The sequence below is a fragment of the Lynx canadensis genome, chromosome B3 (assembly GCF_007474595.2).
Source record: "Lynx canadensis isolate LIC74 chromosome B3, mLynCan4.pri.v2, whole genome shotgun sequence".
Classification (NCBI taxonomy): Eukaryota; Metazoa; Chordata; class Mammalia; order Carnivora; family Felidae; genus Lynx; species Lynx canadensis.
This window is the reverse complement of record NC_044308.2, coordinates 47,903,434-47,926,324: the sequence shown is the minus strand read 5'-3', so window position 1 is coordinate 47,926,324 and position 22,891 is coordinate 47,903,434. Positions and strand designations below refer to the sequence as shown.

At 35.7% G+C, this 22,891-nt stretch overlaps 1 protein-coding gene across 1 annotated transcript in view; it reads left to right on the top strand.

The window, feature by feature from the left end:
- The window catches only part of TEX9 (testis expressed 9), a 62,185-nt gene that overhangs the window by 7,262 nt on the left and 32,032 nt on the right, over positions 1-22,891 (top strand). Inside the window, exons 3-9 of the mRNA XM_030318115.1 lie at positions 2,969-3,032; positions 4,684-4,763; positions 10,428-10,473; positions 11,249-11,331; positions 13,153-13,331; positions 16,277-16,359; positions 17,026-17,199. Of these exons, the coding sequence (XP_030173975.1) occupies positions 2,969-3,032; positions 4,684-4,763; positions 10,428-10,473; positions 11,249-11,331; positions 13,153-13,331; positions 16,277-16,359; positions 17,026-17,199 (709 nt within the window). The remainder of the gene's footprint in view (positions 1-2,968; positions 3,033-4,683; positions 4,764-10,427; positions 10,474-11,248; positions 11,332-13,152; positions 13,332-16,276; positions 16,360-17,025; positions 17,200-22,891) is intronic.

Genomic DNA, 22,891 nt, shown 5'->3' with positions numbered 1-22,891 from the left:
TATGTTCATCTGTTTTGTCTCTTAAAGTCCTCATATTAGTGAAGTCATATGATTTTTGACTTTCTCTAATTTCACTATTTTAATTCCACTTGAGATCCATGTCTTTCTTCAGTACTAGAAAATTCTCAGTATTTGAATATTGATGTTCCTGCTTCTGGGATTTCCTTCTGCAGCTTCTATTAGGTAGATGTACATATGTCTTTGTCAGTCTCTCTTCAATGCATGTTAACCTTTCTTTTGTATTTTTATCTTTTTGTTTCTCTTTATCTCCTTTTAGGTGCATTGTCTCTTATCTCTCTTCTAATTCATTTCCTCTTAAGTTAATTTGATCAGTGTAACCATTGAGTTTGAGTTTTTAAGTGCAATGACTGTGTTTTCGTTAATGTAATTTCTACTTGGTTCTTTCCTAAATTCAGTGTTCCTTTGGTAAAAAAAAAAAAAAAAAAAAAAAAAAAAAATTAGCTCTTGCCTAATAGTTTCTATTCCTGCTTTTTGGGGAGTGGGCAAATGAAAAATCCTGATTTAAAATATTTAAAAATAGGGGCGCCTGGGTGGCGCAGTCGGTTAAGCCTCCGACTTCAGCCAGGTCACGATCTCGCGGTCCGTGAGTTCGAGCCCCGCGTCGGGCTCTGGGCTGATGGCTCAGAGCCTGGAGCTTGTTTCCGATTCTGTGTCTCCCTCTCTCTCTGCCCCTCCCCCCGTTCATGCTCTGTCTGTCTCTGTCCCAAAAATAAATTAAAAAAAAAAAAAGTTGAAAAAAAATAAAATATTTAAAAATAGATTTTAGATTTAGATTTTTATTTATAGATTTAGAAAATCTAGTTATTATGGTATAAGTTTTGTCGTGTCTGCCGTTTCTCGGTCTTGGTAACTTCTTTATGCAGTTTGTTATGTTTGTGAGGTTATTTTTAGAAGGGTTTGCTTTCTGAGAGAGCTCCATATATTCTACATGAATAAATGTCATTATAGGTTGATTTCACATTTACCTTTCCTAGCTTATCAGAGTTTTCACTGCTTTCGGTGTACCTTTCTACACTAAAATTTGGCACAATGTCCCCACACCATCTGGGAAAGATGAATTTTCTCTGACCACTGACAAGAGAATCTTTTCCACCCATGACTCCAGTTTCATTTCCATTTGCCTAATGTTATGGGTAGTGTTTTATAGTCTGTGTTTCACAGGTGTAGTCCTTCATGACTCCCACACATGCATCAGTTTTTAGCTGTTAGACTCTTTTGGCTTCTGTTCCTGTTTACTGCTCTCACTTTGAGTTACTGCTTTATTTTTAGTGTCAGGGTATTTTCCTTGCCTGAGTTGGAGTTTAGCAATATTTCCTTCATTACATTTTATCCAACATGTCCATTTGGACATCCATGGTTTGGAGCAGAATAGTGTTCTGAGTCATCCTCAGAAAACTATATTGACCAGAAGCTTCTATTTAAGTTCTCATGATTCTTTTTTTTTTTTTTTTTTTTTCAACGTTTATTTATTTTTGGGACAAAGAGAGACAGAGCATGAACGGGGGGAGGGGCAGAGAGAGAGGGAGACACAGAATCGGAAACAGGCTCCAGGCTCTGAGCCATCAGCCCGGAGCCAGACGCGGGGCTCGAACTCACGGACCGCGAGATCGTGACCTGGCTGAAGTCGGACGCTTAACCGACTGCGCCACCCAGGCACCCCTAAGTTCTCATGATTCTTAAGAAAATGTGAAAAATCAAGTAATGACATCTTAAATGCAACTTTAAGTCTTTATTAGTTATTTTTCTTTTGATTAACTGATCTTAAGATGTAAAAATATTTCTTACAACATTAGACTGTTTTAGGAAGGCATAAGGAATGTAGTATTGCTTCTCTTCTTCTTCCTTTTTTTTTTTTTTTTTTTTTTTTTTTTACTGGGGGTGGGGATCGTCTGAATCTTGTTTCTTCTGAATCACATATCGAAGAAAAACAAACAATATCATATCTCATTTTAAAAATTGCTCAACATATTCCCTTCATGTAATTTCAAAAGAGACTAGATGGTCTAGAAATGTGACCTATGAATAAATTAAAAAGTTACATGCTTTTGAAGATATTTATTATAGTGTTAACCTTTAAAAGTGAAAAAGAATATTTAACAGTAGGAACAGTTTAGTACATTATGTTAAGTGCAACTCATTAGAATTGTGTAGCCATTTAAGGCATGAATTATAAAGATTATGTGGAGATACATATTCCTTCTGTTTTTTGTAGGAAAGCATAGTATGAAATTGTGTGTATAGATGAAAATTAGAAGGGAATATGAAAAATAAAAAAAATTGGATGATGGTGGAAGGATTATGAACACTTTTTTCTTTAAAAAGAGTTTCCTTCAGTGATATTGCCATTCTTGCCATTCTTCCCATCTAAATGGAGCCAAATAGTATTCCTATTCTTGGTTAGATTCTAAGTAGATGTGGTGGGGTGAGGCAGGGATGGGGGTGGAGGAAGGAGTGGCAAGTGGAGGCCAAAACAATCACCTTTGTTTCTGAAGCTGATACTGAAGTATGTAGCTGAGGTGTGAGCCACATTAGGTCTGCTCACTAAACCCAGGGTTATCTCCCCAGTTGCAGCAACACCCCAGACCAAAGCAGGCCTCTCCCCCACCCTGCCCTATTCCTGTCCCTAGTTGGAGTTGATCCCACGAAGATGGAGAGTGAAACTGAGTTGAACCCATCCAGTTTGTTCTACCCAAATAAATCATTCCACCTGAAGTGAGGGCCAGAGAGAGGCCACGAGTTACTGTATGAATTTCTACCACAAAAGATAAGGAATCATGAGTGGTTGGAGGTAAGAGTTCTAAAGTAATGGTAATTTTAGAATAAAAATGTCATGTGTATATTTTGGCATTTTTTTGATTAGCTAAAGTGTAGTTACTGAAATTTAATTACTTTTATTTTTGTTAGAATTTTGAGTATATCCCAAATAATAATTATTTTCTGCCTTTAGGCGTTTAAATGCAGAATTGGAGGCAAAAACAGCTGATCTGGTTCGACAAGCTGAGGAAGTAATAGTAAGTAAATATGCAATTATTACTAATTTCATGTGAGTGCTAGTTTTTTTTAACTTTTTAAAAGTGCCCAAAACATAAATTTTTAGTTCAATGAATTATCACAGAATGAACATGAATATATGAATAGGTGTATGTATATATATGCAAGTATATGTTTTTGATATGCACGCATTTTTGAAAAGCCACTGAAAAAGTGTTTTCTATTTGATGTTCCAGTCATCTAATTAGTAAGAACATTCATACTTAGTAATCTTTCCCACTACTTTAAAATTAATGTTTGAGAGTAGATGTATATAATTAATTCTGGTAATTCAGTAAGGATAGAAATAACATGGGCTCTGCAAAAAAGTTGAATAAAGGATAACAGTCATCACTGATACTCAGATGGTAATTTGTTTCTTCAATTCTGCAATTGGATGTGACTCAGATTCTTAGGGCTAGACTGTAGTCAGTTTTATAGTTAGAGAAAATGTAGTGAAGTTTTATCACTAGACAATATAAGCATATTTTGCCCCATTCTGGCTACCAAATTGTTTATTCCTAATGTAAGCAGCTCCGTATGCATCAACATTCCCATTATTTATTCCTTAGAGGAATAAAGTGGCTGCTTTCAAACTTTTTTCAGTTTTTACTCTACTTAATACATCTTCTTTTAAATTCTCACCCATCCCCCTTAGGAGGGTAGTGAAGAATAGGGAATAATTTGTTTGAACTGCCTTATACAGTCCTTCATTATTCGTTAGTTTTGAAATAAGAAATATATGTTATATATAATATTATGTATACACATATATATAATATGTATATATATAATGTATAATGTATACACATATATAATATAATATATAATATACATGTACACACATATATACACACATACATACACACACATCACATTCTTTTCAGGTAATGTATTCAGATAACGGTCATAGACTTGCTAGTTTCATTTGTAATTAAATATTTTACTAAAAGTAAATTTTTATGATATCTTTTAGTTTTTGCCAGTGTCTAAAGACTAGGAAAATAACAAACCATATTATAGGAAAATGAGGGATTTATTGCTCCAAGAATCCTCTAATAAGGACAATCTACCTCTACCCTGAAAAAGAGTAAAGTAGAAGCCCAGGAAGGGCTAGGAAAGGGGAGAAGACATTGCTGCCCCACAGAAGCTAATGGATATAACTTTTGCTGCCTTGAATTTTTGTTTACTCACTTTCATGTCTTGATACATCATTACAAAAAATTTAGTACTTTAGTGCTTCATGATCTTCTTAACATTGAAGTCGTGCCTATTTTGAGATAAGTATTTCTACCCATTAAACAGATTTATGTTCCCATTTCCTGTGAGCCTAATTTCCTTTGTATGTTACAAGTTGGAAGACTAATGTAGTGGGGAAACAGGAGTTAGATAAGATCACATAAGGCATTGATACATTTTTCCTTTAAAATTGACTTTCTGAATCCAAAAAGAATGAAAGGTGAAATTACATTGTTCCAAACCTTATATTCATACCATAACATTTCGAATTCTGTGCCTGGATTTCATGGAAACTATGGACAACTCTGAAATGATTAATGATCAGAAAGGCACTTAACCAATCCTGGTTTTGTGATTTTTGTTTATATGACTTACCTTTACTCATTTAACTAGAGAGATCAGCAAGAAGACCAATCGAGGCCTGTTTCAACACAAATTAAATCATATGAAAAGGAAGAGGATTGCAATTTAAAGTAAGTTAAATCTCAAATACCATTTTTTTGATGATGCATTTGGATCTTTTTTTATGTAAGATCTTTTTGCATGTAAGTATTGGAAATTTATAATTTGAAGAATAATGTAATATATAATGTAGTAATAAAATGGGAGCTTATATCAGCCAGACACAATGTAAACCCTTTACCTACTTTATCTCATTTAATTCTCAGAGTACTATTTTGAAATAAATGTTATTGTCCTCATTTTAAAAATGAGGAAACTAGAACTTAGCAAAGTTCAGGAGCTTGCCCAAGGATATATAGATAATAGGTGATTTCACTGAGATGCAAACCACAGTTGGTTAAGATTTCCGAACCTGTTCTTACATCCTATACTTTCTTTTAAAATTGCATATGAAAATTAGGTAAAAATAAATAAATTAGTAAAAATAGAATATATTAGATCTTTTTTCCCTTGAATTTCATGTGGACTTCAGGTATGTTAAAAGAAAAAAATAGGGACCCAAAAAGTATTTAGGAATAAATTTAACAGGAAACATAAAAGATCTATGTGAATAAAACTATAAAATCTTAAAGCTGAGGCAATAATGATCACCCAACATTCTAAGTTTCTTGCTATGAGCAAAAGTCAGACTATTCTCTTCGAAGCCAACAGATAGGAGTTGGGTTTTGAACCTCAAGCTGAGTCTTTCTATGCCATGATCAGTGAAAATCCAGTTGATGAAATCTCCCAGCCTCGTCTCTGGGTGACCATATGGAACTTATGGTAGAAAAAAGTGTGGCTTTAGCTTTGTAGTTAGGTGGTAGCCAGTGAGGAAACTGATCCTGGAAAGATAGAGAAGTTGTATTAAATGTACCAGCAGTGGATTTAGTAAAACTGCCACCTTTGCTAAATGGGAAGGCAGAACAGGTGTCAAATGAACTTGTGCGTTAGGGAGAGAGGTTGGAAAACAGAATATTAGTAGTATGTGCTGTTAGTTACTATTAGCTGTATTATTCTTTGCCCACTGAATGGTCTTGGCACTTTTGTCAAAACTCACCTGACCAGAGACACATGGTTTTATTGGTGGACTCTCAATTCTACCCAATTGATCTATATATCTTTTTTTTTTAATTTTTTACTGTTTATTTATTTTTGAGAGAGAGAAAGAGTGTGAGCAGGGGAGGTGCAGAGAGATAAGGAGACACAGAATCCAAAGCAGACTCTAGGCTCTGAGCTGTCAGCACAGAGCCTGATGTGAGGCTCGAACTCATGGACCATGAGATCATGACTTGAGCTGAAGTTGGACACTCAACCAACTGAGCCACCCAGGTGTCCCAATGTATATATCTTTTCTTATGCCCTCCCTCACTGTCTTGATGACCCTTGGTTTGTAGAATTAGCTGCTTTTTGACAAGAAAAATTATGATATAGAGAAATTCTTTGAGGAACAAAAGCCTATTAAAGCTCAGCCTTGAAGTAAAAGTCAAACTAAAGATGTGCACTTCATGCTATTGATAAAACTTTACAGTGGATTAAGATTCTTCAGGGCAAGGATCATTTTGAATGGCACCTAGTGAAACTTTCCAATTGGGTAAAATGGCTCAGTGCAAAGATCTAACTAAAGCTGTAGTTTCCCCATAGAAACCTGACAATTTCAAAGTACGGCGTTTTTAAAGTCAGGAAGGAGAAGGGGAGGAGGGTGAGGTGTTCAGTTTAAAGAAATACAGTCTCGGAGAGAACTGTAGGTGTGGTAATGGCACACAAAACTAACTGGAATCAAATAGGTGTGAAATCCACTAGTTTTTGAGGGAGTTTTATTGGCAAAGAAACTTTGAGTGATAGACTAAAACTGTGACTGTTTAAATCTTAAAACAGCTGTGCGTCCTCCCATTCTTCTGAGATGAAGCAGCAGGCTGTGAAAGCAGCACAGCCCCAAGAGGGTCTAATGTTTAAACACCTTAGAAGGCTTAGAAACAGAAAAGAAATATGTTATTTAAGCAGTAGTATAGTTGGCTCATACTTGAAATATTGGGACATCATTCATTTACTCAAAAATACTGCGTATGATACAGCAATTCTCCTTTCGCTGGTTACCCAAGAGAAATGAAGACACATGTCCAAACAAAAACCTTTATGCGAATGTTTATAGCACTTTTATTTATAATTGCAAAACTGGAACAACTCAAATATCTATCAAGTAGTAAACAGGTAGGATAAGCAAATTATGTTATATCCATGCAATGGAATACTACTTGGCAGTAACAAGCAATGAACTATTGATGCAGCAGCAACATAGAAGCTAAGTGACAGAAGCTAGACTAAAATATATGTATGCTGTATGATTCCATTTTTTTAAAGTTTTTATTTAAATTCCAGTTAGTTACCATACAGTGTAATATTAGTTTCAGGTGTACAATATACTGATTCAACACTGCCATACATCACCCTGTGCTCATCATGACAAGTGCACTGCTTAATCCCCATCACCTATTTCACCCATCCCCCCACCATTCACCTCACCTCTGGTAACCATCAGTTTGTTCTCTGTAGTTAAGAGTCTATTTTCTAGTTTGCCTCTCTCTCTCTTTTTTTTTCCTTATCCCTATGTTCCTTTATTTGACATTCTGGAAATGGTAAAACTATAGAGACAGAATCTGATTCGTGGTTTTATGTTGTGGAGGGGAGATAATCAACTGCAAAGCACAAGGGAACTTTTGGGGGTGATGGAAACATTCTCTGTCTTGGTTGTTATGGTTATATGATCATAAAGTTTGTTAAAATTTATAGAGCTGTATAGCTAAAAAGAGTATATTTTACTGTAAATCAGTAAATCTTTCTGAAAAAAAAATGAAACAATTTTTGAATACCATCCATGCCAGGTCTAGCTACTGGTGATACAGTGATAACAGACCAGGTCCTGCTTCCCAGGAGTTAATGCCTGGTGCATTTTAATTTTTTTTAATAAAATTTTTTCCCATAAAAATTTTTTTATATCATCATTTGACATACACACGTGAAACAACTTATCCTTATTATATATAACACTTTCTGATACTTTATGGGAAATGATGCTATCAAAATTCCAAAATTTGGATTACAGAGAAGATGAGGCATGGCTTTTATCAAGTAAATGAATAGATTGAAATGATGGTAATGACTGCTAATGCCTAGTTTCTGTTGAAGCAAGTGAGAGACTGATTTCACAAGCCTAAAGATAAATCTGTTGGTTTTCTTTCACAAAATTTTCCTTAAGTGCAAAGTGGTGATGACACCTCTGTTTACCTTGGTCAGGTGACTTTTTAAAAAAATACTACTGTTTGAACAATTGGCTTTTAAACATGCTACTTGACTATTAGTTGGGAATTGCTGAATATGGAAGGTAATTCTGTAGAGAGATAATCCATTTTAGCTTGGAGAATAATACACCTAAATGATTATGGTCAGGCAGTATACATTATAATAGGTCTTCAACATCCACGGTTACTCTGCCAAACAATACAGTTGGAAAACCAGAATCTAGCTTCTTTTTTTTTTTTTTTTTCAACGTTTATTTATTTTTGGGACAGAGAGAGACAGAGCATGAACGGGAGGAGCAGAGACAGAGGGAGACACAGAATCGGAAACAGGCTCCGGGCTCTGAGCCATCAGCCCAGAGCCTGACGCGGGGCTCTAACTCCCGGACCGCGAGATCGTGACCTGGCTGAAGTCGGACGCTTAACCGACTGCGCCACCCAGGCGCCCCCAGAATCTAGCTTCTTAACAGTATGGGATACGTATCCTTCGGTCTGTTGGAAGCAAGGTTTACCACACAAATCATTTCAGTCATGTTACGTACAAACCTTTCATGGAGAAATGTAATGAAAGTAACTAGAATACTGTATTTTAGTTCATTTTTCACAGAAATACACTAGCAAAGTAATGTCACTCAGCTAAACCTGAGGGAGACAGATAACCGTTAAATGTCTTTTGGCTGATACGTTTGTGTATCTGGGAAGGAACAATGGAAGCTACAGAAAATGTAAGGAAACGGCAAATATTTTTGATATGAAGGCCATGGAAGAGGACAGTTAAAATTTTGTATAAAATTTGGTAACATTTTAATGTCATATGTGAGAATGATTCTTAGTCTGTAATTTTAAGCTGTTTTGAAAGCCTTCTTTTTATTCTTTGCAAAGCTATTTCTGGTTCTTTGAGAGGTTGTATATAATATCTATCTAAGTATATTTTTGTATTTAATATTGAAATAACCTATGTGTAACTAGTTCAGTAGGTGACATCTGATAGAAAGTAATTTTGTTTTTATGTCCTTATTCTGGTAATGAGTTCTCAGGGGGATATGATGTAGTGTTTTGTTTTTAAATATTTTATTTATTTATTTATTTATTTATTTATTTATTTATTTATTTATTTATTTATTTATTTTGGGAGAAAGAGAGTGAGAATGTGAGTGGGGGAAAGGCAGAGAGGGAGGGAGAGAATCCCCATCAGGCTCCACACAGTCAGTGAAGAGCTGCACGCAGAGCTCCATCCCACAAACCATGAGATCATGACCTGAGCTGAAATCAAGAATAGGACGCTTCACCAACTGAGACATCCAGTGCCTGTTTTGTTTTTTAATAGCAACAAGATATAGAAATAATAATATATGTAATGGGGATGATCTAGACAATTGATCAGGGGGTAGGCAGAATCTTCCTGTGAAGAGCCAGATAGTAAATATTTTTGTATTTGTCAGCTTTATAGTTTTTGTCACTACTCAATTTCGCTGCTGGTAGTGTGAAAACAGCCATAGATAATGTGAAAATGAGTTGATGTGGATGGATTCAGCCCATGGGCCAGAGAGTGCAGACCCCATAAACACTCTTTGTATTAAATAAAAACATAATTTTGAAAACTGCGCAGAAAAATGAGTTGTATTTTAGAGGTACAAATTTCTAGTAATAAATTAAGTCAGTCACAGGGATGTAATGTACACCACAGGGAATATAGTCAGCAATATTATAACAACTTTGTACGGTGACAGATGGCAACTAGACCTATTGTGGAGATCATTTTGTATTGTATAAAAATATTGAATTACTATGATGTACACCTGAAACTAATAGACTATTGTATGTCAATTAAAAAAATGTGAAGTTAAAATGTTTAAAAAATGAATTGTATTTTAGATTCATGCATTTAGCAAATATTTGCTCGGTGACAATTTAAGAACCTATATACCATGTACTACACCATGTACTAGGCATAGAGCAGTGAACAAGGCAGACAGGATTCCTACCTTCATGGATTTCACAGTGTAATGGGAGAAACAAATACAGACCACATATTTAAATGCCTTAAACAAAGGATAACACTGGGCGGGCTCACACTAAAAAGCCTTGTGGTGAATTATTTTGTAAAATAGATAATCCCTGTGTGTAGCCAATAATCACTCCTTATGATTTTAATTTGTTAAAGTTTGTGCTTCATTTTCCTACAAAAATATTGGTATTACATTATAACTTCTTAAAGGTGAATTATTTAACCAAAGCAATTTTCTTGTGTTAATAAATTAACATGTGCATAACTAGAATTATAGCAAAGTCTACTTGGTAGTTGTCTATTTTCCCTTTCAGATGTAATTACTGTTGACTTTTATTGTGTCTCAGCTTAGTATCGTCTATTATTAATATATAATGTTTATTTTTGGTCTGTAGAGGTCTGTTGTCTGAAGGGATAGTTCATCTTCATTCAGAAACTAAGGTATGAAATTGAACTTGCTGTAAATGTAATTACGCTGTATAGAATTTAGGTTATTTTTTAGGCTTTTCTTAGAACAAAACAGAGGAGTATGACTCTACAGAAATAGAATACAAGCCTTGATACTTAGAAGAGATGCTTTCATGATGTGTTACTTATAAAATAAGCTGAATCCTTTTTTGTCTCATAATTTCACTGAACAATTTGGTTATATACTGGAAGAAATTCTGAGTAAAATGTATCTGTAACCTAAGGAGTTTGTTTTCCCTCTGAAGCTGAAATTCACCAGGTATTCGACCCAAAAAAGAAAATTATTTATATACTAAGAAGGTAATTTGAAAGGTTTATTCATTCATTTAAATATTTGCAGTGTATAGATCACTATTACAGGTGCTGGGCTTATTGAGATCTACGGGTTCCCCACCCACAGATATCTAGGCCAAGAAAACAGCATATGTGAAGGCCTGCCTGGGGAATAATCAGTGAGGAGAACTCAGTTCTGTGAGTCATAACATCCGATTTAATATTCCACTAGCCAGCTGAATATCCTTGACTTTATGGGACTCATTTTCCTTATCTTTGAACCTGTTGGTGCTAGTGATATCTAGGTCTTTTCCAGCTATACAGTTTCTGGGATTCTTTAAAATACAATTCAATAATTCCATGAAAATAGGAGTTCTTCTGTGTAGTAAACTAGCAGTTCTGTGTATTACAAAACTGCTTTCCAGGGCAAATGGTTAGAATCTAATTAATCAATAATTTAAATTCTTTGATGTAGCCAAAGACCAAAAATGTTGATGCAGTGAACAAGATTCAAAACAAACTACACTCTACAAATAAAGGAAGGAAAACAAATTCAAGGTATAGTACAGTTTTAAAAGTATTACTTTCTATTTTTTTAGTTTTATGATTCATACTATCATGATTTTAGTTATTAAGCTCTTTCTCTTTCTCCAGATCTTTTTATACCTGGCATTGTGTATATCTTATCTACATTCAGTAATTTAAAACATTCTCAACTCAGAAATGTCTTACAGCAGTTAATAAACATTGTGCACAGTTCTTTTAAGCAAAATCGCCACATTTCAAATTTTTAAATGTTATTTTTAGTGAGATATTTTCTTAGAACTGAGTCTAGAACATAGGTGTCTTTGCCTAGTTCTCTCAGACTAGTCTACTTTTTCGAACATTTAATAGAACACCATACATTATTGTGTGTATTGACATACAGAGTGATTTGGTAGGCTCTAAATAAGACTATAGTATCATTATAATTTACATTCTATTGTTTTTGGTGATAAAGAATTCAAGACTGTTCTTAGTAGTTTTAGCTTGAAAAGGGGACCCAAGAGGCAATCTAGGATAGGAGACCTTCTGGAAAAGGAAGGTCATACCTACAATGGGTTGTACCAACACGCTTCTTATTCACAGTAAATTATTGTGTCTATTACTTATCCAAACTGATACTGCATTATAATCCTGGAAAAATCTTTGTTAATGTTGGTGTCTTTTAATAGGCTAAATAACTTTTTTTGTTTTTTGAATAAAAGAAAAAATACAGTGAAGGGATAAGGAAAATAAAATAAATCTAAAATAGATTGATAGGGGAGCCTGGTGGCTCAGTTGGTTGAGGGTCCAAATTGGTTTCGGCTCAGGTCATAATCTCATGGTTCGTAGGATCGAGCCCCACATTGAGCTCTGCACTGATAGCGTGGAGCCTGCTTGGGATTCTCTCTCTCTCTCTCTCTCTCTCTCTCTCTCTCTCTCTCTCTCTTTCTCTCTCTCTCTCTCTCTCTCTCTGTCCCTCCCTCTGTCCCTCCCCTGGTTACACTCATGCTCTCTTTCTCTCAAAATACATAAACATTAAAATAAATAAAATTGATAGAAGAGAACATACACTGCGTACATCAGTACATGCATGCATACATAACTGGTTATTTTATTTTCAGACTTCAAAACTACTTTTTAAGGAAAAGGTTGTTTTTATAAATAGAATTCTGAACTTTGTGCTTATGTATTAAAAGAAAGTTAGGCTTTAAATTAAGTAAAAAGTTAAAAACAAGGCTTTTGGAATCATAAACTTGATGGGTTAGGCTTGGCCCATTCCTTAATGCCTTTACTAGTGACTTTTATTTCATATTTCCTCTCTTGTTAAGAAAAGAAAATCCAATTTTTGGTTGATTTTGATTCTGGTTAGAATGTGTTTCTTTAGGTGGAAAAAAAAGTTGATTTTGATTGAGCTAATAGATGTTCACTCTAATTCTTAAGAGGTATTATTCTCAGTGTTTGCAGAATTATGGCTAAACGCAATATCACTTTATATAGTTCTTCAGCAGCATATAAGTTAAAATCCACAGTCTGGATCTAACTTGGGAGGCCAAGTTCAGCACTCTTAGTTTTGATGTTTACTTGTTTGGAGGCAATGTGTAGACAAACTGGTTTCATAAGCCTTCTCTAGCTCTGTGGCCGTGTGATTCATAAAGATTGAAAGTCAGCCAAGTCTTTTATAATATAATCCTTGGAAGTATCAATTATAGGTTTCATCATAAATTCAAAATTAATAATTTTTTAATTAATAATTTTGATCTTTTTTATTTGGATAAAAGTCATATTTCCTTTGTATGTTGACATTGTATATAATATATAATGAGTATGTATATGTGTGTGTATGTTTATTTATAGTATAAAATTGAAATACTTTGATGTACAGACTGCCAATGATGTTGCCATTCCAGAGGATTTCTCAGACTTTTCTCTTGCTAAAACAATTAGTAAAATTGAAGGGCAACTGGAGGAAGAAGGCTTACCTGATTATATCGATGATGATATTTTTTGTGGTGTTAGTAATGACATTGGAATAGGTAAGTTTTCTTCTGTTTATTTTTATCTGTATATCACAATTACTTAGAAACAGATATTTGGGAAATATTTTTTTGCATTTAAAAAAAGTATCGTGATATCTTGCACTTGTTTCAAAATCATCTAGTGGGACATGATGGTAGGAGGAATGAGTGGAATTATAGATGACATAAAATTGGTTATGAGTCAGTTGAAGATGGATGATAGGAAAGTGGTTTTTCATTGACAGTGTCTTTCTACTTTTATATGTTTGACATTTTCCATTATAAAAAGTAAAAATGAAAAAGACTATATGGTATTGGTTTCATTGACCACTGTTCAACTAAGGTTAAAATGCCCCATAGCTTATCATTAAACATTAAAATACTTTTTAAAACCCAATGTCTTTGTATTTCTTTCATTGATTGTTACTGTATTCTACTTATGGCATGTTAAAAGGATAAATGAATCACTCATGTGGCATCAGTTAAAATAATCAAATTAGTTTTCTAATGAATGTGATTTTCTTTCTTATAAACTCATTCTCTGCATATCACTTTGAAAAATAATAAGTTTAGATACTCTAAAAACATTATCAGTAGTGCCTCTAGAACTGTTGAATTTATGAGGTGCCACCTATGCTATTGTAAACATAAGACAGTTGAGTGTAGATGAAGAGTTAATACTGAACTATAATTGTAAGTTCAGGCAAGCCACTTGGCCTCTCTGTAATTGCAATTTCTTAATTTCAAAATTTAGCAGTTTATATTAGATGGTCATAAGGTTATCTTTAAAATTCTGATTCTGGGGCGCCTGGGTGGCGCAGTCGGTTAAGCGTCCGACTTCAGCCAGGTCACGATCTCGCGGTCCGTGAGTTCGAGCCCCGCGTCGGGCTCTGGGCTGATGGCTCAGAGCCTGGAGCCTGTTTCCGATTCTGTGTCTCCCTCTCTCTCTGCCCCTCCCCCGTTCATGCTCTGTCTCTCTCTGTCCCAAAAATAAATAAACGTTGAAAAAAAAAATTAAAAAAAAAAAATTCTGATTCTGTGAAAACAATAACAATTTATATGTATAATGATTATTGTGCTACATGCTAGTCATTCATAAATGAGCAATTCATTTATGAATTTATCACATTTACTGGCTAGTAAATCTAAGCTTTCTGGGGTACTTGTCAGAAGAGAAGATAAAGGAAGCAGGAAGCTGCCTTTAGGTCTTTGTCAAGATGCCTTCAAGGACACACTGGTCACATGTTGGCTGTTTCTCAGTACATAGTCACCCGTGGTCCCATTACAATATTCCCGCTCCCAGATACATAGAACCAATACAACAGACTACCTTAAATTGCCACTTGGTTTTTATTGCTGAATCACCTCTCTGCCACTTTGTCTCCCTGCATTCCCTTTCCAGAGTCTTTGGCCTAGGTGTCTGTCCTTTTGGGGGAGTTTTTCTCTTATTCCAGATATGAATGGGTATCTTACAGGCAAGAGGAAAAGATAAGAAAAGTAGTTTAGTAGCACATACTGCTTTCTAAGACTAAAGTCAGAGGGAGATGGGGATGGGAGGTTAATGCTGTGGCCTACAGAGATGAGAGCACTCAACTTGATGACACCAAGGTTAGTTGGGGAGAGAAAGAGATGGACAAACTCAGGCTCTTGCATTCTTCCTCCTTTCCCCTTAGAGAACAGCTACTGCAAACTTCACATTTTTAAATTTATCATTTCCCTTCTATCCTGTGCTAACCTGGAGTGACACGAGAGGCTTGAAGGAGAGTTGAGGCTGGAGAGATCTAGGTGGGTTAGAGCCAGTCATCATTAATCATCTCCATGATAACACTGGAAGCATTTAATAGAGCTTTGGGGGCACCTGGGTGGCTCAGTCAAACGTCAGACTCTTCATCTTGGCTCAGGTCATGATCTCACGGTTTGGGAGATCTAGCCTTGCGTCAGGCTCTGTGCTGACAGCACGGAGCCTGCTTGGGATTCTCTCTTTCTCTCTTCCTGTCTCCCTGCACCTCCCCAGCCCACATGTGCACTCTCTCTCTCTCTCTCTCAAATAAACTTAAAAAAATAAAAAATAAAAAGAAGAGCTTTGGAAGGAGTATGCATGAAGAGATTTTGTGCATTCTCTGGGGTATATTCTAATGACTTCTCAGAGACCACTCAGGGTGTTTACTCAACATAAGATCCATGAAGGCATAGCTTGTTTTATCCCTATTAGGTCTGGAACATTGTAGAGACTTAATGTATATTTTTTCAATGAATGATTGAATGAATTATGGAGTGAGTGCTAATTTCAGTTTTCACTTTATTTACTTGTATACACCTAGAAACATCAAAGATTTACTGCTGATATCATTGAATAAAGAACTTTAGGTAGCAATGAAATACTTTGCAAAGGCAGATCTTAGAGTTTGTGCGAGAAAGCTTCAGCAGTAAGGTGTTAGTGTATTTCTTTGCTTCTAAGGCACATAGACTACGTTATAACTTCCGTGAAATTGGCATGTGTGTTACAGTCAATGGTATTTTATAATCACAATGGCTGAAACTGAAGTTGAGTTTTGCTCGAGTGGTTTTGTGTTTGTTTCTGCCAAACACCTGGGGATGTTACCAACCTGAAACCACTTTAAATTTTGACTGAGGTATTTTGTACCACCTTGGTAAAGACAAATTCAGTTTGCAAGAGTGAATACTGGCTTGTGGTTCAGACTCTAAGGAGAGGTTTTTGGGTTTTTTTCCCCTCTTTACTCAGTTCCACTGTTGAAATGTGAACAGTTCCTTTCTGTTGGGTGGATTTGTTTTTCCTTTACCTTGATAGTATGAGTATTCAGTGTCTTTAGTGTTCTCAAACAGGGGTCTCCTGATAAACTCGCCATCTTGAGCATTCTTTTTCCTCATAAAATGGTCTATCTGCAGTTAATGGCATCTTAGATTCAGTGAAGGACAATAAATGTAATCATTTAAATCCACAGAAGCACAGAACAGATTTCTAAAGGCCAAACTCCGTGTTATGCAGGAGGAATTGGATAATGTTGTATATGAATGCAATAAGAAGGTATGTTTTTTAAAATAAATGCTCTATATTTAAAGATATGTTAGGAGTAGTTTCATTATTTTTACAATATATGTTTATTGACATATAATTTACAGTTAACTTTTGAATTAAAAATTGTATGTAAATACTGACTTATATTCTATTCTGAGATGTTGAATTTTCACTAAGTGAAAAAATTTTATTTTTTTTTATTTTTTTTTTTTTTTTAAACGTTTATTTATTTTGGGGACAGAGAGAGACAGAGCATGAACGGGGGAGGGACAGAGAGAGAGGGAAACACAGAATCGGTAACAGGCTCCAGGCTCTGAGCCATCAGCCCAGAGCCCGACGCGGGGCTCGAACTCCCGGACCGCGAGATCGTGACCTGGCTGAAGTCGGACGCTTAACCGACTGCGCCACCCAGGCGCCCCTAAGTGAAAAAATTTTAAATACTTGTTAGCAGTTAGAATTTTTTGTATAAGATTTACAAATGGAAGCTATTAAACACAAATGAAACTTCTAACTTCTATTTTTGAAGATGAGAATGGAACACAATTTGTTATTCTCCTTGAAATGGATATAAGTATCTCATTAAAAATCATATGAAACTCCTTTTTGTTTTCTGCTTTATGTTTTGATACCAAATCTTGTGTATTTTTCACATAATCTGTAATTTTATAACTATAGGAAAATGAAATTCAGGATTTAAAGTCTCAAATAAAAAACTTGGAAGAAGATTGTATGAGACAGCAGCGAACAATTAATTTGCAACAGTCTCAAACAGAAAAATATAAAACTCTTTTCGAGGAGCTAAATAAAAAATGTGATGGATTACAGCAACAGCTGTCTTCAGTAGAAAAGGTAATAATTTTGTGATTTTTCCTGCCCTAATGTTAAAAACACTATAAAACATAAAAGTTACATGTTTGTGTAGACATCACTTTTGTTCACTTATTTTGTTAGTGCTTACTAAAAAGTCTTCCACCATATATAGGAGAATATTAATAGATTTATTGAGATAAAATTCACATATAGTACACACCACACTTTAAAATTTTTTTTAATTTTTTTAATGTTTATTTATTTTTGAGAGAGAGACAGAGCACAAGCAGGAGAGGGGGAGAAAGAGAGAGGGAGACACAGATTCCAAAGCAGGCTCCAGGCTCTGAGCTGTCAGCAAGAGTCAATGCGGGGCTTGAACTCATGAGCTGTGAGATCACGGCTTGAGGTGAAGTTGGATGCTTAACAGACTGAGCCACCCAGGCACCCTGAAATCACCCTTTTAAAGTATACAATTTGGGGACTTTTTCTTAAAGTTTACTTATTTTGAGAAAGAGAGAGAAAGAGAGGCATCCAGCATGAGTGGGAGAGGGACAGAGAGAAAGGGGGAGAGAGAGATTCCCAAGCAGGCTCTGCACTGTCAGTGCAGATCCCAATGCAGGGCTCAAACTCATGAACCATGTGATCATGAACCAAGCTGAAATCAAGAGTGAGATGCTTAACTGACTCAGCCACTGGGTGTCCCCCAATTTAGTGGCTTTTAATATATTCACAGAGTTGTGCAACTATCACCATGATCAGTTTTAGAACATCTTAATTCAAATGAACATTTAAATTTAAATACAGGTTAACATGTAGTATATAGTTTAATAATGATTTCAGGAGTAGACCTGAATGATTCATCACTTAACCTATAACACCCAATTCTCATCCCAACAAGTGTCCTCCTTAATGCCCATCACTCATTTAACCCATCCCCCTCCTTCCTCCCCTCCAGTGACCCTCAGTTTGTTCCCTGTATTTCAGAGTCTCTTATGGTTTGTGTCCCTTCTCTGTTTTTATTTTATTTATCCTTCCCTTCCCCTATGTTTGTTTTTTTTTTCTTAAATTACACATATGAGTGAAATCATGATATTTGTCTTTTTGTGACTTATTTTGCTTAGGATAATAAACTAGTTCCTTCCACATTGTTGCAGATAGCAAGATTTTATTCTTTTTGAGCACTGAGTAATATTTCATTGTGTATATATATGCCACATCTTCTTTATCCATTCATCAGTTGATGGACATTTGGGCTCTTTCCATTCTTTGGCTATTGTTGATAGTAGAGCTATAAACATTGGGATGATTGTGCCCCTGCGAAACAGCACACCTGTATCCCTTGGGTAAATACCTAGTAGTGCAGTTGCTGGGTCATAGAGTAGTTGTATTTTTAATTTTTTGAGGAACCTCCATACTGTTTTCCAGAGTGGCTGTACCAGTTTGTGTTCCCACCAGCAGTGCAAAAGAGATCCTCTTTCTCCACATCCTTGCCAACATCTGTTGGTGCCTGTGTTGTTGATGTTAGCCATTCTGACTGGTGTGGGGTGGTGTCTCATTGTGTATTTCCTGATGATGAGTGATGTTTGTATTTCCCTGATGATGAGTGATGTTGAGCATCTTTTCGTGTGTCTGTTAGTCATCTGAATGTCTTCTTTGGAAAAGTGTCTATTTATGTCTTTTTCCCATTTCTTCACTGGATTATTTGTTTTTTGGGTGTTGAGTTTGGTAAGTTCTTTACTGATTTTGGATACTAACCCTTTATCCAATATGTCCTTTGCAAATACCTTCTCCCATTCTGTCAGTTGCCTTTTAGTTTTGCTGATTGTTTCCTTTGCTGGGCAGAAGCTTTTTATCTTCATGAGGTCCCAATAGTTCATTTTTGCTTTTGTTTGCCTTGCCTCCAGAGACATGTCAAGTAAGAAGTTTCTGCAGCCAAGGTCAAAGAGGTTGCTGCCTGCTTTCTCTAGGATTTTGATGGCTTCCTGTCTTACATTTAGGTCTTTCATCCATTTTGAGTTTATTTTTGTTTATGGTGCAAGAAAGTAGTCCAGATGCATTTTTCTGCATGTTGCTGTCCATTTTTCCCAGCATCATTTGCTGAAGAGACTGTCTTTATTCCATTAGATATTCTTCCCTGCTTTGTCAAAGATTAGTTGGCCATATGTTTGTGGGTCCATTTCTGGGTTGTCTATTCTGTTCCATTGATCTGAGTGTTTGTTTTTGTGCAAGTACCATACTCTCTTGATGATTCTGGCCTTTTAATACACCTTGAAGTGTGGGATTGTGATGCCTCCAGCTTTGGTTTTCTTTTTCAGGATTGCTTTGGCTAGTCAGGGTCTTATCTGGTTCCATACAAATTTTAGGATCGTTTGTTCTAGCTTTGTGAAGAATGCTGGGATTATTTTGATAGGGATTGCATTGAATATGTAGATTGCTTTGGGTAGTATCAACATTTTAACAATATTCTTCCAATCCATGAGCATGGAATATTTTTCCATTTTTTTTTAATGTCTTCTTCAATTTCTTTCATAAGCTTTCTACAGTTTTCAGTGTATAGATTTTTCACATCTTTGGTTAGGTTTATTCCTAGGTATTTTATGGGTTTTGGTGCAATCGTAAATGGGGTCGATTCCTGGATTTCTCTTTCTGTGGCTTCATTATTGGTGTATAGGAATGCAACTGATTTCTGTGCATTGATCTTACATCCTGCGACTTTGCTGAATTCATGGATCAATTCTAGCAGTTTTTTGGTGAAATCTTTTGGGATTCTGTATAGAGTATCATGTCGTCTGCGAAGAGTGAAAGTTTGACTTCCTCCTTGCCGATTGGGATGCCTTTTATTCCTTTGTGTTTGCTGAGGCGAGGACTTCCCATACTGTGTTGAATAACAGTGGTGAGAGTGGACATTCCTGTTGTGTTCTGGACCTTAGGGGTAAAGCTCTCATTTTTCCGCCATTGGGGATGATATTACCAGTGGGTCTTTCATATATGGCTTTTATGATCTTGAGGTATGATTTTCTATCCCTATTTTATGATCTTGAAGTATGATCCTTTATCCCTACTTTCTTGAGGGTTTTTATCAAGAAAGGATACTGTATTTTGTGAGATGCTTTCTCTGCATCTATTAAGAGGAGCATGTGGTTCTTGTCCTTTCTTTTATTGGTGTGATATATCACATTGATTATTTAGCAGATATTGAACCAGCCCTGCATCCCAGGTATAAATCCCACTTGGTCATGGTGAATAATTCTTTTAATGTATTGTTGAATCTGGTTGGCTAGATCTTGTTGAGGATTTTGCATCCATGTTCATCAGGGAAATTGGTCTGTAGTTGTCCTTTTTAGTGGGATCTTTGTCTAGTTTTGGAATCAAGGTAATGCTGGCTTCATAGAATGAGTTTCAAAGTTTTCCTTCCATTTCTGTTTTTTGGAACAGCTTCAAAAGAATGGGTGCTAACTTTTCTTCAAATGTTTGGTAGAATTCCCCTGGAAAGCCATCCGGCCCTGGACTCATGTTTTTTGTTTTGTGTTTTTTTTTTTTTTTGAGAGAGATTTTTGATTACTAATTTGATTTCTTTACTGGTTATGGGTCTGTTAAATTTTCTGTTTCTTCCTGTTTCAGTTTTGGTAGTTTATATGTTTCTAGGAATTTGCCCATTTCTTCCAGATTGCTTAATTTATTGGTGTATAATTGCTCATAATACTCTCCTATTGTTTTTATTTCTGCTGTGTTAGTTGTGATTTCTCCTGTTTCATCTTGATTTTGTTTAGTTGGATTCTTTCCTTTTTCTTTTTGATCAAATTGGCTAGGGGTTTATCAACTTTGTTACTTCTTTCAAAGAACCAGCTCCTGGTTTCATTAATCTGTTCTACTACTTTTGTTGGTTTCAGTAGCATTCATCTCTGCTCTAATCTTTATTATTTGCTGTTTTCTACTGTTTTGGGGTTTTATTTGCTGTTCTTTTTCCAGCTCTTTAAGGTATAAGGTTAGATTGTGTTTCTGAGACCTTTTTTCCTTCTTAAGAAAGGCCTGGATTGCTATGTACTTCCCTCTTATGACCACTTTTACTGCGTCCCAGAGGTTTTGGGCTGTGGTGTTATCATTTTCATTGGCTTCCATGTACTTGTTAATTTTCTCTTTCACTTCTTGGTTAGCCTATTCATTCTTTAGTAGGATGTTCTTTAGTCTCCAAGTATTATCTTTCCAAGTTTTTTCTTGTGATTGATTTCAAGTTTCATAGCACTGTGGTCTGAAAATATGCATGGTATGATCTCTATCTCTTTGTACATGTGGAGGGCTGATTTGTGTCCCAGTATGTGATCTCTTCTGGCGAATGTTCCATGTGCACTCAAGAAGAATGTGTATTTGCTGCTTTAGGGTGAAATGTTCTGAATATATCTGTTAAGTCCATCCGGTTCAGTGTGTCATTCAAAGCCATTGCTTCCTTGTTGATTTTCTGTTTAGATGATCTGTCCATTGTTGTAAGTGGGGTGTTGAAGTCCCCTGCTAGTATGATATTATTATCAATGAGTTTATGTTTGTGATTAATTGATTTATATATTTGGGTATTTCCACACTTGGAGCATAAATCTTTACTATGTTAGATCTTCTTGGTGGATAAACCCCTTAATTATGATATAATGCCCTTCTTCATTTCTTGTTACAGTCTTTATTTTAAAATCTAGATTGTCTGATATAAGTATGGCTACTAGGGCTTTCTTTTGGTGACCATTAGCTGATAGATGGCTCTCCATCTCCTTACTTTCAATCTGAAGGTGCTTTAGGTCTAAAATGGGTCTCTTGCCAAAGAGACTTAAAAACTGAGAAGAAACTGAGGGTTGATGGGGGGTGGGAGGGAAGGGAGGATGGGTGATGGGTTTTGAGGAGGGCACCTTTTGGGATGAGCACTGGGTGTTGTATGGAAACCAATTTGACAATAAATTTCGTATTAAAAAAATAAATAAAAATAAAAAAAAATAAAGTGGGTCTCTTGTAAACAGCATATAGATGGATCTTGTTTCCTTATCCATTCTGTTACCCTATGTCTTTTGATTGGAGCGTTTAGCCCTTTATATTTAGAGTGAGTACTGAAAGATACTAATTTATTGTCATTATGTTGCCTGTAGAGTTGGTGTTCCTGGTGGTGTTCTCTGGTCCTTTCTAGTCTTTGTTGCTTTGGGTCTTTTTTCCCCCATCTTTTCTCCCCCAGAGAGTCCCTCTTAAATTTTCTTTCAGGGCTGGTTTAATGGTCATGAATTGCTTTAATGTTTGTTTGGGTAACTTTTTTTCTCTCCTTCTATTTTGAATGACAGACTTGCTGGATAAAGAATTCTTGGCTGCATATTTTTCTGATTCAGCACATTGAATATATCCTGCCACTCCTTTCTGGCCTGCCAAGTTTCTGTGAATTGGTCTGCTGTGAACCTGATCTGTCTTCCCTTGTAGGTTAAGGACTTTTTTCCCTTGATGCTTTCATGATTCTTTCCTTGTCTGAGTATTTTGTGAATTTGACTATGATATGTCTTGTCACTGTTTGGTTTTTGTTGAATCTAATGAGAGTTCTCTGTGTCCTGGATTTTAATGTCTGTGTCTTTCCCCAGGTTAGGAAAGTTTTCCTCTATGATTTGCTCACATAAAACTTCTACCCCTTTTTCTCTCTCTTCATCTTCTGGAGCTCCTATGATTCAAATGTTATTCCTTTTTAATGAGTCCCTGAGTTCTCTAATTCTTA